Below are 17,363 nucleotides of genomic sequence, written 5' to 3'. Positions count from 1 at the left end.
GCTCCACTGTAAAGCGTCGCTGCGACTTGACCCAAAATAAAACAAACATGAGTCAAATCATTTTGAACTCTGGAGTGAAGAAAAAGGTGACATATTCCTAAATCAAACTTGAGTAAATAATCACATATTTTTTAATTATTTTGAATCATATTAAATCAGTTATTTGTAAAAATAAAATAAAATTATAAAACCAAAAATAAATAGATAGATATTTCGAAATATCCTTGTGGAGGGGGTGTGGCCTGCGGGCCTGCAGCAAAGCAGGGTGTGTCAGGACTGACTTCGAAATCAGCGACAGGTGCGTAGATGGCCCACCTGGGCCTGGTTATCTAATCACCTATCGCTCTGTTAAAAGGCAGCAGTCGGGAGGAGAGCGGGGTTGGAGTGGGAGTTGGAGCTGAAGGAGAGCGGGAGCGAGAGCGGGAGGGAGAATGACAGACACAGACCCTGTGGTAAAAAGCAAACTAACGGAGAACGCTGAAAATAAACCAGCATCAAACCCTGAAACCTGGGCTCTCATGTCGGTGATTGGTGGTTTGGAGAACACACTGGGGGGAAACCTCCACAGTCCTATTAGTTAATCCCATCTTTAATAAGTCCAAAACTTAATTACAGCTGTGTTTTACAAAGCTGGTTTGAATCAAATCCATGTAATAATTACTTTTTTAGTGCATGTAAACAATAAATTTACTCTGTCTGTGTGTGTGTGCGTGCGTGCGCGCGCGTGTGTGTGTGTGTGTGGTGTGTGTGTGGTGTCTGTGTGGAGGCAACGTTGGGCTGAGGATGGAATGGGGGGCCCCTTAAAGCATACTTGCCAACCTTGAGACCTCAGAATTCGGGAGATTGGGTGGTGGTGGGGGGTGTTTAAGGTGGGCGGGGTAGGGGGCCGGCGAAATTACATTTCACAGATGCTGCCCATACCTATGCTCTTTCATAGGCTGTGCTACTGGTTGCAAAGCATTGCACTTCAAATACAACAATGAGTAGTGGAGTGTTATGTGTGTATATGTGTAAATAAATGAACACTGAAAGTCAAGTATTTCTTGTATTTATATACTGTATATATACAAACCCTGTTTCCATATGAGTTGGGAAATTGTGTTAGATGTAAATATAAACGGAATACAATGATTTGCAAATCCTTTTCAACCCATATTCAATTGAATGCACCACAAAAACAAGATTTTTAATGTTCAAACTCATAAACTTTATTTTTTTTTGCAAATTGTTGTGTCTTTGACACACTCTGTGCTTCCTGCTGCTGCTGTATTTTTTTACACCAGCCATCTCGATATGCTAATGAAGGTGCTAAAATAGCATTTATATTCTCTTTACTTTCTGGACCTGCGTTGAAATGGGCCACGTCGGCTCTTGGTAAAGACTCTGGACTTAACATGAATTATGCTTCTTTTCTAAAATAATTTTTGGCTGTTTTCGATCACCTTGCGGAGGGCGGGGACACCGCTTCTTGACTCCATTCCATACGGCAAGGCTCTCGGTCTTTAGCTACATATACCTTGGAGTTCAGAACCCTGGCGGCAGAGAGTGGATGGGATGACAAGGCACTCCAGAGCGCCTATCGACGAGGTAGATGCATCCGATTCAGGTGTCGGAGCTATTCTTTGTCAACGCTCCAAACTAGACGGCAAGATCCATCCATGTGCTTATCTCTCCAGACGATTATCCGCTGCCGAACGTAATTATGATGCTGGAAATCATGAGTTACTTGCTGTTTACGATGCATGAAAGGAATGGAGACATTGGTTGGAAGGAGCTAAACATCAGTTTTAAGTGCTCACTGATCACCGTAATCTCCTCTATATTCGATCAGCCAAGAGACTCAACGATCGACAGGCCTGTTGGTCTCAGTTTTTTGGACGCTTCGATTTTCTTCTATCTTCCTTCTGGAGCATCAGCTGTGTTTCCCACTTTACACATGGAGGACAGGAGCTGAGCTCATTCACGTATGACTATCATTAGTAGATAATAATAATAATCACTCCACAACCCCTATTGACCTATGGGAGTGAGGGCACAGGAGCACAGAAAGTGAGAGGGGAGAGGCCTCTACTGGAAAGGTGAGTAGGAGAATAATGATACATATAAATAAATATTAAGAAAAATAAGTTTTTATATGGCTTATCGATAAGCCATTTATTTTATTTATTTCTGGGTGGATCATGTTGACTATTGGTCCTCCTAATTGTTAATCATTCTGGTGATGGTCCTCCTAATTGTCAATCATTCTGGTGATGTTACGTAAGAACATATATACAGTATATATATATATATGTATATATATATATATATATATATATATATATATATATATATATATATATATATATATATATATGCAGTATATTCATCCATCCATTTTCTACCGCTTATTCCCTACAATCGGGCAGAAGGCGGAGTACTCCCTGGACAAGTCGCCACCTCATCGCAGATATATATATATATATATATATATACATATATATGTATATGTATATATATATATATATATATATATATATATATATATATATATATATATATATATATATATATATATATATATATATATATATATATATATATCTGCGATGAGGTGGCGACTTGTCCAGGGAGTACTCCGCCTTCTGCCCGATTGTAGGGAATAAGCGGTAGAAAATGGATGGATGAATATACTGCATATATATATATATATATATATATATATATATATATATATATATATATATATATATATATATATATATATATATATACTGTATATATATATATATATATATATATATATATATATATGTATATATATATATCATACTTGCCAACCTTCCCGGATTTTACGGGAGACTCCAGAAATTCAGCGCCTCTCCCATGCGTAATCTGTTGAATCGCTTAAGCCGCTGAAATCCGAGTCTGAATCCGAGCTAATGTCGCTATAGCTTGCTGGGCTATCCGCCATGTTTGTTTCTATTGGCATCACTATGTGACGTCACAGGAAAATGGACGGTGGATTTACAGATAGCGAAAATCAGGCACTTTGAAGCCTTTTTTCGGGATATTCCATGATGGGTAAAAAATTTTTAAAAACTTCGAAAAATAAAATAAGCCACTGGGAACTGATTTTTATTGGTTTTAACCCTTCTGAAATTGTGATAATGTTCCCCTTTAAACCAAATCTTCATACTAATTATCATATTCATTTCTCCATTGGTTTCACATGTACTAACAATGGTGTACTCCAATTAACAATAATCCTTTTTTAATATGCAAAATATACAGTAAATTTACAGAAACTACATTTTACAGGATGTCCCTTAACACACCTCGCATCCAAAATGGCTGCTTCAAACCATGCGGTTGATAAACCAGGCTGCGGCCTAGCCAAGCTACTATTAGCATCATAACAATCCAATCCAATCCAATCCACTTTATTTATATACCACATTTAAACAACAATAACGTTTCCAAAGTGCTGCACAGCCATGTTAAAAACTATTTAAAAAAAACAATATTATGCTCCACCAATGACTGAATAAAAACAAAAAATAAATAAACATAAAACCAATATAAAAAAAACAGTATAAAAACAAATATGATTAAAAACAATTTTAAAGGGTAAAATAAGCGGTAGAAAATGGATGGATGGATGGAAAATCAATTAAAACAGTGAAATAGAAATCAAAGTGTATAAAAAACACAGAGGACAACAGAGGACAGAGGACCACACAACTCACATAGTGTTAAAAGCCAAAGAATAAAAGTGGGTCTTGAGACGAGACTTAAAACACTCCACTGTGGAAGCAGTTTTAACATGGAGGGGCAGAGTGTTCCAGAGCTTAGGGCCGACCACAGAGAAGGCCCTGTCTCCCCTGGTCTTAAGTCTGGTCTTGGGCACCACGAGCTGGAACTGGCTCTCGGACCTCAGAGCACGCGCAGGAATGTAAATTTGGATGAGGTCCGAGATATATTGAGGTGCCAGTCCATGTAAAGATTTAAAAATAAAACAGCAATGTTTTAAAATCAATTCTAAAATGAACAGGTAGGCAGTGCAAACTCTGAAAAATTGGGGTTGTATACTGGCGTTTCCTGGCCCCTGTTAAAAGTTGTGCTGCCGCGTTCTGGACCAACTGCAACCGGGAGAGAGCTTTTTGGCTAATGCCAGCATAAAGTGCATTGCAGTAGTCATGGCGACTTAAAATAAAACCATGCACGACTTGTTCAAAAAGGTTAAAAGATAAAAACGGTTTAACCTTTACTAAAAGACGAAGGTGATAAAAACACGATTTTAAAACGCCATTGACTTGTTTGTCTAGTTTAAAATTGCTGTCTATAGTGATGCCAATGATGGTGACTTTGGGATGCATATAATTTTGCAATGGTCCCAAGTCAGTGAGGGCCGGACCAAAAACTAAAATTTCCGTTTTTCCCTCATTCATTATTAAAAAATTCTGGGCTAACCAAGCCTTGACGTCGCATAGACAGTTAAGAAGGGGTGTCAGGGGGCCGTGGCCTTTTGAAATCGGCATATAAATTTGGCAGTCATCTGCATAAAAGTGATAAAACACTCCATGTTTCTTAAAAATATCTCCAAGTGGGAGGATATAAAGAGCGAACAGGATGAGGCCTAAAATAGATCCCTGGGGGACACCACCGTAAAGCGGGGCAGAAGAAGAGGTGGCGTCCCCCAGCCTGACAGAGAAGGACCTCTCAGACAGGTAAGATCTGAATCACTCTAACGCAGTCCCCCTGACACCCACACAGTCTCTCAGGCGGTCTGAAAGAATTGTGTGGTCGACTGTGTCAAAGGCAGCTGTAAGATCTAAAAGCACTAAAATGGTAGAGCTGCCAGAATCAGAAATAAAAGCAAGTCATTAAAAACCTTTAAAAGTGCAGATTCAGTACTGCGCAAAGCTTTGTATCCAGACTGAAATGGATCTAAAGTGCGATTTTCATCTAAAAAAGGCTGCAGTTGTGCCAGAACACATTTCTCTAATATTTTTGACACAAAATGTAATTTGGAAATGGGCCGATAATTTGACAAACTTGTCGGATCAAACCTGTTTTTTTAATCAAAGGCTCAACAACAGCTCTTTTACAAAAGGAGGGGACACAGCCAGAAGTCAAGCTGCTGTTGATGATGTCCCAGATTTCTTTAAAAAAGCGAGGGGGGACTGGGTCTGTGGGACATGACGAGGGTTTTAGCTTGCCGACTATTCCTGTAAGCTCAGGCATGGACACAGGCTCACACTGACAAAACATAGCCGAGCACTGAGTGGCCACATTAAAACTTAATGGAAAACAAGAAAGATTTGCCCGAATAGAAGCAACCTTGTCATTAAAAAAGGAGAGAATTTTTTCACAAGTTTCACTTGTCATCTCCAGTGAAGTGGCTGGATTCGGTTTAAGAACATTACTAATAGTATTAAAAAGAACACGTGGCTTGCTGATACTATTTAAAATTAAGTCTGACAAATATTTTGTTTTCTCAGCTTTAACCACACTTTGATAATTTCTACAGTTTTCTTTTAAAATTTGATAGGAGACATCCAAGTGATCCCCTTTCCACTTGCGCTCCGCCCTTCGCCACTCACGCCGAGCTGTGCGTGTGGTTTCATTGAGCCAAGGTTCCTGTTTTGGTTTGGGACGTATAGCTCTGAGGGGCGCTATACTATCCAGAATCTCAGAACATGTCGAAAGAAAAGAGCACATCAATTGTTCAGTGTCAGCAGAGTGTGATAAACTCTGCATGTACTCAGTAAACAAAGGAGAAAAGCCGGCTGCAGTGTCAGACCTAATAACACGCCCATGACGCACAATAGGTGAGGACAAATATGTGAACAACCAAACAATCACAGTGTCGTGGAATATAATATTACCTGCAAAACAGTGCAAATTGTGAGACTGTGAGTCCACTTGGGTCATGGGATTCTCTAAATAACACATCAACAATCACCAATTAGTTTACACAGTAAAAGTGTGTTATTGTCTTCAAAATATCACTCTATTATACAGTTTTGGTCAATATTAATTAGCGAACCTTTTTATGTGTACGTTACAAAGTACTAATCAAAACATAAACAGTCAATATTCACTTATTAATAATCAATCCCGGACAATACAAAAATGTGTCTCACCACTTTGGAGGCGTCACATTTCTGAGCACTTCCCACAGGTAACCATACAGTACAAACCACTTCTCGCCAGCAAAAGGCGCTGCAACACTTCATTCATAATTTAATCAAGTATAATGAACATACTTGCCAACCCTCCCGGATTTTTCGGGAGATTCCCGAAATTCAGCGCCTCTCCCGACAACCTCCTGGAAGAAATTCACGGCCCCTCCAGCTCCATGCGGACATGAGTGGGGACAGCCTGTTTTCACGTCTGCTTTCCTGTTATATAAACAGCTTGCCTGCCCAATCACGTTACAACATCTACGAATTTTAATAAAAATACTGCACACACAAGGAGACGAAGCAGAAGAACGAGGAAGTTACAGCCATGGCTACGCGGTCTGTAATAGAGTGATTCTATGTTGTCTGTTGCCATCTCCTGGTGAATGTTGGCTATAGCGTTATGGGGTTGCTTTTTGAATGGCCAACGATTTATGTGGTGTTGGGCACCTGACGGCAAGTGACTCTCGCCAGTACGCAAATGACAGAACAAAGGTTACTCAAATAGTGAAAGGTAAGTGTTGTTGTTGTTGTTTTAGTAACCAGCAAGCACAGTTCAGTTAGTAGAACAACTGTGTTTTTATTACTGTGTATTTGATAGGTGCCGTCTGAAATTCAACTATTTCTTTTATTTACATATATATATATATATAATTATATATATATAGCTAAAATTCATTGAAAGGCAAGTATTTCATACATACATTTGGATCCGCTTTGGACTGGACTCTCGCGACTGTGTTGGATCCATTATGGATTGATCTTTCACAGTATCATGTTCTCATATGTTCTCATAGTCATCAGTATCATCAGTATCACAGTATCATGTTCTCATAGTCATCATTGTCACCGACGTCCCACTGGGTCATTATCGTCACCGGTGTCCCACTGGGTGTGAGTTTTCCTTGCCCTTATGTGGGCCTACCGAGGATGTCGTAGTGGTTTGTGCAGCCCTTTGAGACACTAGTGATTTAGGGCTATATAAGTAAACATTGATTGATTGATTGATTGATATATATATGAAATAAAATGAGGTGGCAACTTGTCCAGGGTGTACACCGCCTTCCGCCTGATTGTTGCTGAGATAGGCGCCAGCGCCCCCCGCAACCCCAAAAGGGAATAAGTGGTAGAAAAATGGATGGATGGATACATGAAATATATATATATATATATATATATATATATATATATATATATATATATATATATATATATATATATATATGTGTGTATATATATATATAGTTTTTATTTTTTATTTATTTATTTATTTTTTTATATATATTACTTTACATTTGATTCCAAATCTCAAAGTGCTACAGAATTACAACCTTAGTATCGGATCGGAAAGAAAATCAGTGATATCGCACGTAGTTATTGCATCGAGATTGCGCCACATTGTAGTCCTGCGGTGTTGCGCTGTCAAAAAGACCCCAAACAGGACAAGACCATAACGTTACAAAATGGGGGGGAACTTTATGATAAATTCAGATATATTCAGCTATTTGGACTCTTCTTGATGCAAAACAATTGTAAAACAGATGAAGTAACCATGAAATACAGCATAAATAGTCATAGTCCACGTAGACTCAGATATACGTGTTGGCACCCTTGGCGTGTAATGGTTGGCTCCGTTGCTATGCTAGTGTGGACATTCTCGATGGTGATGGAGAAGATGCAGCTCGCTCTCTGGCTTGGGAAAAGCGAGTTTTTAACCACATAAAACACATCCCTGCCACACAGCGACGATACCAAACCATGGCCGAGATTAGACGGGCAACCGGGAAATACCCTGGCGTCAACCCCGCCGTCAGGTACCCGCAATGTTATGTGTTAAAACATGGCGGCCGTCCTTGCTAGCAAGGCTACGCGCAGCTGCTCGTCACTCGCCTGTCAAACTCTTGATTTACTAGTGTGTTTGTCGCTTCACTTCGGAGATGCTTGGCTGCCCAACATGTCGCCTCGTCGGTGTGAAAATAAAACAATCGTGGAAGTGACAGTATAAGATCGCGACAAAGTTGTGTTAGATTATACTTCAACAAGCGTTGCTATGGTTGTCTTAAACAAGACAAGCCACCACTGTGACGTCCGCTGATTTTCATTACAAATGAAATGTACTTTCACCTGTTTTTAATACTTAGCGAGGAACCTTTTTTGCAAGTAAATCACCTTCTGAAATGACAGTACAGGAGGTCTTAGAATAGATGATGACGATGCAAGTCGATTTTTTGTGTCAAAACAAAATGCAAAGATCGATTACCGTATTTCCTTGAATTGCCGCCGGGGCTCTAATTAATTAAAAACCTCTTCTCACTCCTGCGCTTACCAAAGGCATGTGGTAAAACGAAGCATGCGCTAATTATTTTAAAAACTCTTCTCACTCCGGCACTTACCAAAGGTATGGAGTAAAAATTTTAGTGTGATGTAAGCTTGGACCTTAAATCATACTGAATAGCTCTTAATCTTCTTCCCTTTATGCTATTTCAAATTACCGGTATTGAAATCAGCCTCCTCCATATTGAAAATGATGACGGGGGAAATGTCACGAGTTTGACCAGGCGGTAATACTAAGCATGCGCTAATTATTTTGGGAAGCGAGTTTGACCCGGCAGTAATTCAAGGCAGGTGCATACTATATGCCCTGCGGCAATTCAAGGAAATACGGTAGTCACATTTTATTTGTATCATATCCATCCATATATTTTCTACCGCTTATTCCCTCTGGAGTCGCGGGGGGCGCTGGTGCCTATCTCCACTACAATCGGGCGGAAGGCGGGGTGGACCCTGGACAAGTTTCTTACTCCCCGCAGATTTGTACAATATGAGATATATATTTTTTTATAATTCAGGATGATCTTTTTAAAATGGACACTACATATTAATCAGGGGTGTAACGATTAATCAATATATTGATTTATATTTCTTTAATTTAGTTGCGGGCCTTGCGTTTCCCGCCCAGGCCTTCAGTGATGTCTGACTTCAATGATTACATCTCAAAATACCATAATTGATGTCTCCACATAACCATTGCTGGAGAAATACTATACAAAAACACATTAACGCACTACCGGGCATTGTACAAAACGGGTTATCTTCTGGGGCATTTAAAAATCAATAAACCAACATCAGCAATTAAAACATATCTTATGTGGGACTGTCAAAATAAAAATTGCAAAAACGTATTAAACATGAAAAAATATTGAAGTCTGGGCTTCCCTGCTTAGGCTGCTGCCCCCACGACCCGACCTCGGATAAGCGGAAGATGATGGATGGATGGATGGAAATATTGAAACAAAATATATGAACTCACATTTCATCGCCGGGACATCTGAGCTAGCCTCCGGAGTTGGCTGACATGGTCTCACAGGATGTAGTTTCTCTTTAAATATCCTTCTTGGAAATGGCCTTGCAAATATATGTGTTGTCTAATCATAAAAGATGCAGACGAGGCATGTTGGCTGAGTTCTTAAAGTTTACTCCACAGCGTGTTCATCAAAAACATCCCGCTGCATGTCTACATTCAACAACCTAAACGGGGCTACTGTGCATGCTGGGTAATGCAGTTCTTATGTTATCTAGCTCATAACATCACTATATATCAGGGGTCGGCAACCCGCGGCTCCGGAGCCGCATGCGGTTCTTTGGCAAGCCTGATGCGGCTCAGCTGCACAATCGCCGACCCCCCAGATTGTTGCAGGGAGATTCCGGAATTCAATGCCTCTCCCGGACATCACCCGGAGTCAACGTTCTCCAATTTTCACTCGGACTACAATATTAAGGGCGTGCCGTGATGATATTACTCTTAATTCAATCTATGCTTGGCAAGTTTGCCTTCTGAAAGATAGGTATCGATCCAACATCATTTTAAAAGGAATTTAATTAATCGATACTAAAAAAGCAACACGTTGTATTTAAGAATGGCAGAATTAATATGAAATGTATCTCTTTAACAATGAGGACTTTAAGCGTAATCGAAGTCTTTCAGCCCATCTGTGGCGTCATCGCCATCAGGCGGAAAAACAAGAATGGCTACGGGGGCGAGAAAGGACTCGACGACTGCAAACGCGACAAGACAATATCATAAATGACTAAATTACAGCTTTCAGCTACAGTACGATTGCAAAAGGCCACAACAAATACAAACGCCGCAACACCACTTCAAGAGGACCAGTGTCGCCACAGTTACCTTGAAAAACTAATCAGATTAATGCTTACTAACTACTCCTACTCATTACTCCTTTAGAAAATAAGTTAGTTACTTTTAAAATCAACTAATCACTAACGTAACTATTAAAGTAACTTCCAATCTAATATAGTTACTTTTAAAATCAACTAATCAGTGAAGTAACTAAGTTAGATTACAAGTTACTTTAATAGTTATATTCAGCAATGCAGCTCCTGACATCACCCCCGCCGCCTCAACATAATAACGACTAGCGGTTTTGCAAATCACTTTATTTAACATCAACTACTGCACATAACACAAACATTAGTTTTATATTTTTTAAAAAAGGACTGACAGTCTTTCTTCACTGCACTTAACATAAATACTTGTTTTAGCTACAAAAAAAAAATAATAACAGTCTTTCTTTACTGCCCATAAATACTTGTTTTATCTATAAAAAAATTTAAATAAGTTTTTCCTTACTGCATTTGACAAAATATAGACTGTCTTTTTTTACCTGACTGTTAATAGTGCAATGGCAAAACATACATATAATGGCAAAACATACAAATCCAAATGTAACTATTAAATTATTTTTAACTTTTCTTATGAACATTGAACCTGTTGTTCACAAAATCAGAGCAGCTAGGCGTGGTCTAACAAAACAAAACAGTGTATAACACCACATGATAGCTCTAATTATGAAGTTATGAGTTAAACAGTGGCGTGGGACGAGTAAACTAGCGGTTGTACCTAGTTAACAAAAGCCTCTCAAACCTTTTGTCAGAAAGTCTATTCCTTCTCATCGTGAGGACCAAATCTCCCAGACTGAAAAGCTGTTCCACAGAAGCACTCGATGGGGTTGGAGAGTTATACTTTAAGAACATTTTCTTAATTTTTGGAAACCGATGCAGAATCTGCAGGTCATAGGCTGACAGTAGGCTGTAGTCCGTGACTTAAATTTTGGCAGAGTAGGTCTCCTCTAGCTGTGCCTCAAAAGTGAAAAAGTCCATCTCACCTTGGCTTGCAGAAGAGGTGGGCACACTGGCAAGGCTCTGTGTTGGGCAACGAGTTGTGCAGCACTCTGCTGTCAGAAGCCCTTTTACTGTCTCTCTTCTATCTGGCTCTCTCAGCCTTTGGAGTTTGAATTTTGGACAACTGACAGCTGCGAGAAGGGCATCTTTGTCGTCCAGCACACCAGCATAACGAGTCTGGATAGCCTAGAAAATATTTTTATGCTTACAAAGGCTACTTATTCAAACCATGCCTAATGTTGGATCGATATCACTGTTCTCCCCAGAATATTTGTTAGTTAAGGTGGTGTCCCTCACGGGCAAAGGTGGCTCAATATTTTTAACCTAAAGTAAAAACAAAGCACAAAACAGTCCTAGTTACCTGAGATACTAATTATGTCATTATTTAGACTTAATAAATATTGACTAAGTCCAATTAATGACTTACTGTAAATAAGTGTTTGCAATAAACGTTTGAAAAAAAGAGTTAAAAGTGGGGCCACATGCTGACATATGCTCAACTCATCATGTTTGATTTACTACAGCATTTGGGAAACCTGTCGTTGATTTTTATCATGTAAATGTTATATTTTATCAACATGTGATAGCAGGGAAACTCGGCTGCTACATTGCTAATGATTAATGTAACTATAGCTGAAAAAATAGTACAATAGCAATAGGAGAGGCTATTCAACTGGTCTCATAAAAATAAGGCAATATTACCGTTTATCAATAGGTCAGTACACAGTATCGTCAAGCAAAATGTGTTATTGGCCCAGGCCTAGTATGCAATGTATTTGTGAGATAGCACATTTCAAAAGGGTGCATAGTTAAAAAGGCTGTCACTCTTTGATATTTTTCTAGTTGCTGCCGTCTGCGTCAGGTTCAGTCTTTGCTCAGTGAGGGCGATACTTCCACTTCTGATGGCGTCCTGTGCTCTCTTGGTAAGGAAGTTTAATATGAACTAATTGATCAATTATGTGGACTATGCTCATTCCATACGTGTTGTGTTGTAGGAATTGACAGCAGGTACAACGAAGGCTGCACAGAGCTGGCTAAATACCTCTTCTATGGCCTCTATGGAAAAAATCCCTTTACCATGGAACATTCCCTGGAGGGATTCTCAGAGGACATGCTGGATGGTGAATATCTTAAGTAGTTTTCTTGTTTTTTTTAGTATATCTGCAACCTCTTCTGGTCTTCTTTCCAGACATCATCCTTCTGATCAAAGCGGAGTGTGTACACCTCTACTGCAACCCTGTCAACTTCAGCTACTTGCTGCCTTACGTGTCGCACTGGAGGAACCTGCACCTCTACTGCATGACGGAGGTTGAGGTTTGAACACGCCGATCTACTGCAGTAGATACAAGTTACTGTAGGAGCAAGACTCAATGGCTTTCTGCATTGTTTTGTCAGCAGAAGCCATGAGGCCACTTCATAACATATTAATTAGCTTAAATGTTCACTAATCGATTTTTTAAACATCTTTTTCCAAGCCATTGCCACTTGTATTCAATTCACATACGGTTTGTTGTTAAAGCAAGTGGAATGCTAAAGTTAGCGAAACAGCTTTAGATGTTGGTAATGTTCCCGCATTAAATTAAAAGAAATACAGTCAGGTCATTCTCATAACATTGAAAAAAAATAGATGTCGGTCCATCATCCATCTTCACATTTGTCACTTAATTGACATACACAGCAGCCAAGGGTCTTGTAAGATGCCGACATATATGCTGCAAGTTCAGCATAAAGACAGGACGGCAGACAGGAACTCGAGAGGCAATGACCAAGAAGACAGGGAGTTGGAATATTATTACATTGACTGTGTTGGCCCTGCGATGAGGTGGTGACTTGTCCAGGGTGTACCCCGCCTTCCGCCCGATTGTAGCTGAGATAGACGCCAGCGCCCCCCGCGACCCCAAAAAGGGAATAAGCGGTAGAAAATGGATGGATGGATGGATGACGGAGTTACTATACATAGTAGGCTACCGCCACCTACTGCACCGGAGTTATAACTACAAGCTCCATTCACAGATAGAGTCCCATTGCTTTTATGAGTGGTCGAGCGAGTCAAAAGCCGGTAGAAAAAAAGAAATAAAAGTTGTTGGTTTTTTTTGTTGTTTTTTAAATCTATTTTTGGCGGCCGTAATTCTTTCGTGGCGGGCCGCCACAAATAAATTAATGTGTGGGAAACCCTGTTATTGCTTTGCACTATTTCAAGTGTTACTATATTGTTATTGCACTAATGTTTGATTTACAATAACAGTATCAGACTGTTTTTTTACGTGTTAATTGAATCAAGGAAAAGTTCCCCTCTACTATGTGGTATAAATGTTGCACTACATGTTATACCTTGCTGTTGTTAAAAGATAAACGAAATACCACGTCACTGACTTTACTTTGGGGAAAATACTAAAACAGCTGTTTATTCATTTTGGGAGTGAACAGAGTTGTCAGAAGCTGGTTTGTAATCTATTAATAATGTTTGACTGACCTCTCTGACTGTTTTGGTGAGATTCCCTTTAGTGCAGCTCCATGTAATGGATGCATAACATAACCCCAGCCTCTACTGTAGCGTTTATTCTGTGTGCCTTATAATGCGGTGCGCCTTACATATGAACAAAGTTTTAAAATAGGCCATTCATTATAGTGCGGAAAATACGGTAATTTATTTCTGTCCTCAAAATTCTACAGCCTATACCCCATAATAACAATGTCAATCAATCAATCAATCAATGTTTACTTTTATAGCCCTAAATCACTAGTGTCTCAAAGGGCTGCACAAACCACTACGACATCCTCGGTAGGCCCACATAAGGGCAAGGAAAACTCACACCCAGTGGGACATCGGTGACAATAATGACCCAGTGGGACGTCGGTGACAATGATGACTATGAGAACCTTGGAGAGGAGGAAAGCAATGGATGTCGAGCGGGTCTAACATGATACTGTGAAAGTTCAATCCATAATGGATCCAACACAGTCGCGAGAGTCCAGTCCAAAGCGGATCCAACACAGCAGCGAGAGTCCCGTTCATAGCGGAGCCAGCAGGAAACCATCCCAAGCGGAGGCGGATCAGCAGCGCAGAGATGTCCCCAGCCGATACACAGGCAAGCAGTACATGGCCACCGGATCGGACCGGACCCCCTCCACAAGGGAGAGTGGGACATAGAAGAAAAAGAAAAGAAACGGCAGATCAACTGGTCTAAAAAGGGAGTCTATTTAAAGGCTAGAGTATACAAATGAGTTTTAAGGTGAGACTTAAATGCTTCTACTGAGGTGGCATCTCGAACTGTTACCTGGGGGGCATTCCAGAGTACTGGAGCCTGAACGGAAAATGCTCTATAGCCCGCAGACTTTTTTTGGGCTTTGGGAATCACTAATAAGCCGGAGTCCTTTGAACGCAGATTTCTTGCCGGGACATATGGTACAATACAATCGGCAAGATAGGATGGAGCTAGACCGTGTAGTATTTTATACGTAAGTAGTAAAACCTTAAAGTCACATCTTAAGTGCACAGGAAGCCAGTGCAGGTGAGCCAGTACAGGCGTAATGTGATCAAACTTTCTTGTTCTTGTCAAAAGTCTAGCAGCCGCATTTTGTACCAACTGTAATCTTTTAATGCTAGACATGGGGAGACCCGAAAATAATACGTTACAGTAATCGAGACGAGACGTAACAAACGCATGGATAATGATCTCAGCGTCTTTAGTGGACAGAATGGAGCGAATTTTAGCGATATTGCGGAGATGAAAGAAGGCCGTTTTAGTAACGCTTTTAATGTGTGCCTCAAAGGAGAGAGTTGGGTCGAAGATGATACCCAGATTCTTTACCATGTCGCCCTTTTTAATTGTTTGGTTGTCAAATGTTAGAGTTGTATTATTAAATAGAGGTCGGTGTCTAGCAGGACCGATAATCAGCATTTCCGTTTTTTTGGCGTTGAGTTTCAAAAAGTTAGCGGACATCCATTGTTTAATTTCATTAAGACACGCCTCCAGCTGACTACAATCCGGCGTGTTGGTCAGCTTTAGGGGTATGTAGAGTTGGGCGTCATCAGCATAACAGTGAAAGCTAACACCGTATTTGCGTATGATGTCACCTAGCGGCAGCATGTAGATGCTGAAGAGTGCAGGGCCAAGGACCGAACCCTGGGGAACTCCACACGTTACCTTAACGTAGTCCGAGGTCACATTGTTATGGGAGACACACTGCATCCTATCAGTAAGATAAGAGAGTTAAACCAAGACAGGGCTAAGTCTGACATACCAATTCGTGTTTTGATACGTTCTAATAAAATATTATGATCGACGGTATCGAAAGCAGCGCTAAGATCGAGGAGCAGCAACATAGATGACGCATCAGAATCCATCGTTAGCAATAGATCATTAGTCATTTTTGCGAGGGCTGTCTCCGTGGAGTGATTTGCCCTGAAACCGGATTGAAAGGTTTCACATAGATTGTTAGACGCTAAGTGTTCATTTAACTGCCCCGCAACAATTTTTTCGAGGATTTTTGAAATAAAGGGAAGGTGAGACACCGGTCGGTAGTTTACCATGAGGTCAGGATCGAGGTTAGGTCTTTTAAGAAGAGGATGAATAACCGCTTTTTTGAATGCTAGGGGAACAGTGCCCGAGGAGAGTGATAAGTTTATAATATTTAGCACTGATGGACCTAATAATACAAAGAGCTCCTTGATCAGTTTCCCAGGAAGAGGGTCAAGTAAACATGTTGTTTGTTTTATTCCATTTACACGTTGTAACAATTCCTCTAATGTTATTTCCTCAAAACGAGAGAAACTATTTTGGAGGGCAGTATCCGCCGTATATACCATCGTGTCAGTGTTAATAGAACCCCGTTGTAGCTGGGACGCATTGTCTTTAATCTCCTTTCTAATGACTTCAATTTTCTTACTAAAGAATTGCATAAAGTCATCAGCTTAGTGGGTTGAGCTACTGGAAGGGGTCCCTTGTTGGGTTAGCGATGCTACCGTACTAAACAAAAATTTAGGATCGTTTTTATTACGGTGGATGAGATTTGAGTAATATTTAGCTTTAGCTAAGGTAAGCATGCGTTTATAAGTTATTAAACCATCACTCCATGCTTGATGGTGCACCTCAAGTTTAGTCGTGCGCCATTTGCGTTCCAGCTTTCTACATAATAATTTCTGAGCTCTAGTTTCTTCTGTAAACCACGGGGTGCGCTTTTTTGGAGTCTTTTTTAACTTTAGCGGTGCTATGTTATCAATGGTTTCGCGCAGGGCGTCGTTAAAGTTGTTAGTGAGGTTATCAATAGAGCCCACTAGGTCTATCGTATTACCGTTGCGATGCGTGGGTTCATTTATTATTTGTGTGAGACCACAGCTATCAATTATAGTCTGGAGCGCTACGCACGGTGGGTCCGATGGGGTATTCATATGGATATTAAAGTCCCCCATTATGATTATATTATCGGCGTGTGTCACTAGATCAGCAACGAACTCTGAGAATTCATTGATAATGTCCGAATAGGGCCCTGGGGGGCGGTAGATAACAGCCAGGTGTAGAGGCAGCGGTGTGACAGACCTCATAGTAAGCACCTCAAACGATTTATATTTATTATTTATGTTAGGACTAAGGTTAAAGTTTTCGTTGTATATTAGTGCGACCCCCCCCACCCCTTTTAAGCGGACGGGCAATATGCGCATGTGTAAAGTTAGGAGGACATGCCTCATTTAGCGCAAAAAAGTCGTTTGGTTTAAGCCAGGTTTCGCTGAGACCGATGACGTTAAGATTGTTGTCTCTGATAATATCCAGTTTTGTCACAATGGTAAAAGACTGCCATCGCCAATGTGAAAAGTGTTTTTGTTTTTTTAATTGCAAATGTCCATCCATCCATCTATTTTCTACCACTTATTCCCTTTGGGGTTCCGGGGGGGCGCTGGTGCCTATCTCAGCCACAATCGGGCGGAAGGCGGGGTACACCCTGAACAAGTTGCTACCTCATCACAGGGCCTAATTGAAAATGTATTAAAAACAAAAC

At 40.3% G+C, this 17,363-nt stretch overlaps 1 protein-coding gene across 1 annotated transcript in view; it reads left to right on the top strand.

Moving 5' to 3' along the window:
• The first annotated feature begins 7,787 nt into the window (after positions 1-7,787).
• dnaaf9 (dynein axonemal assembly factor 9) overlaps positions 7,788-17,363 on the top strand; it is a 70,613-nt gene continuing 61,037 nt past the window's right edge. Inside the window, exons 1-4 of the mRNA XM_061894965.1 lie at positions 7,788-7,981; positions 12,210-12,289; positions 12,362-12,487; positions 12,556-12,680. Coding sequence (XP_061750949.1) covers positions 7,926-7,981; positions 12,210-12,289; positions 12,362-12,487; positions 12,556-12,680 — 387 coding nt within the window. The 5' untranslated portion in view covers positions 7,788-7,925. The remainder of the gene's footprint in view (positions 7,982-12,209; positions 12,290-12,361; positions 12,488-12,555; positions 12,681-17,363) is intronic.

Source organism: Nerophis ophidion, linkage group LG03 (assembly GCF_033978795.1).
Source record: "Nerophis ophidion isolate RoL-2023_Sa linkage group LG03, RoL_Noph_v1.0, whole genome shotgun sequence".
NCBI lineage: Eukaryota > Metazoa > Chordata > Actinopteri > Syngnathiformes > Syngnathidae > Nerophis > Nerophis ophidion.
This window is presented reverse-complemented; position numbering and strand designations above follow the sequence as displayed.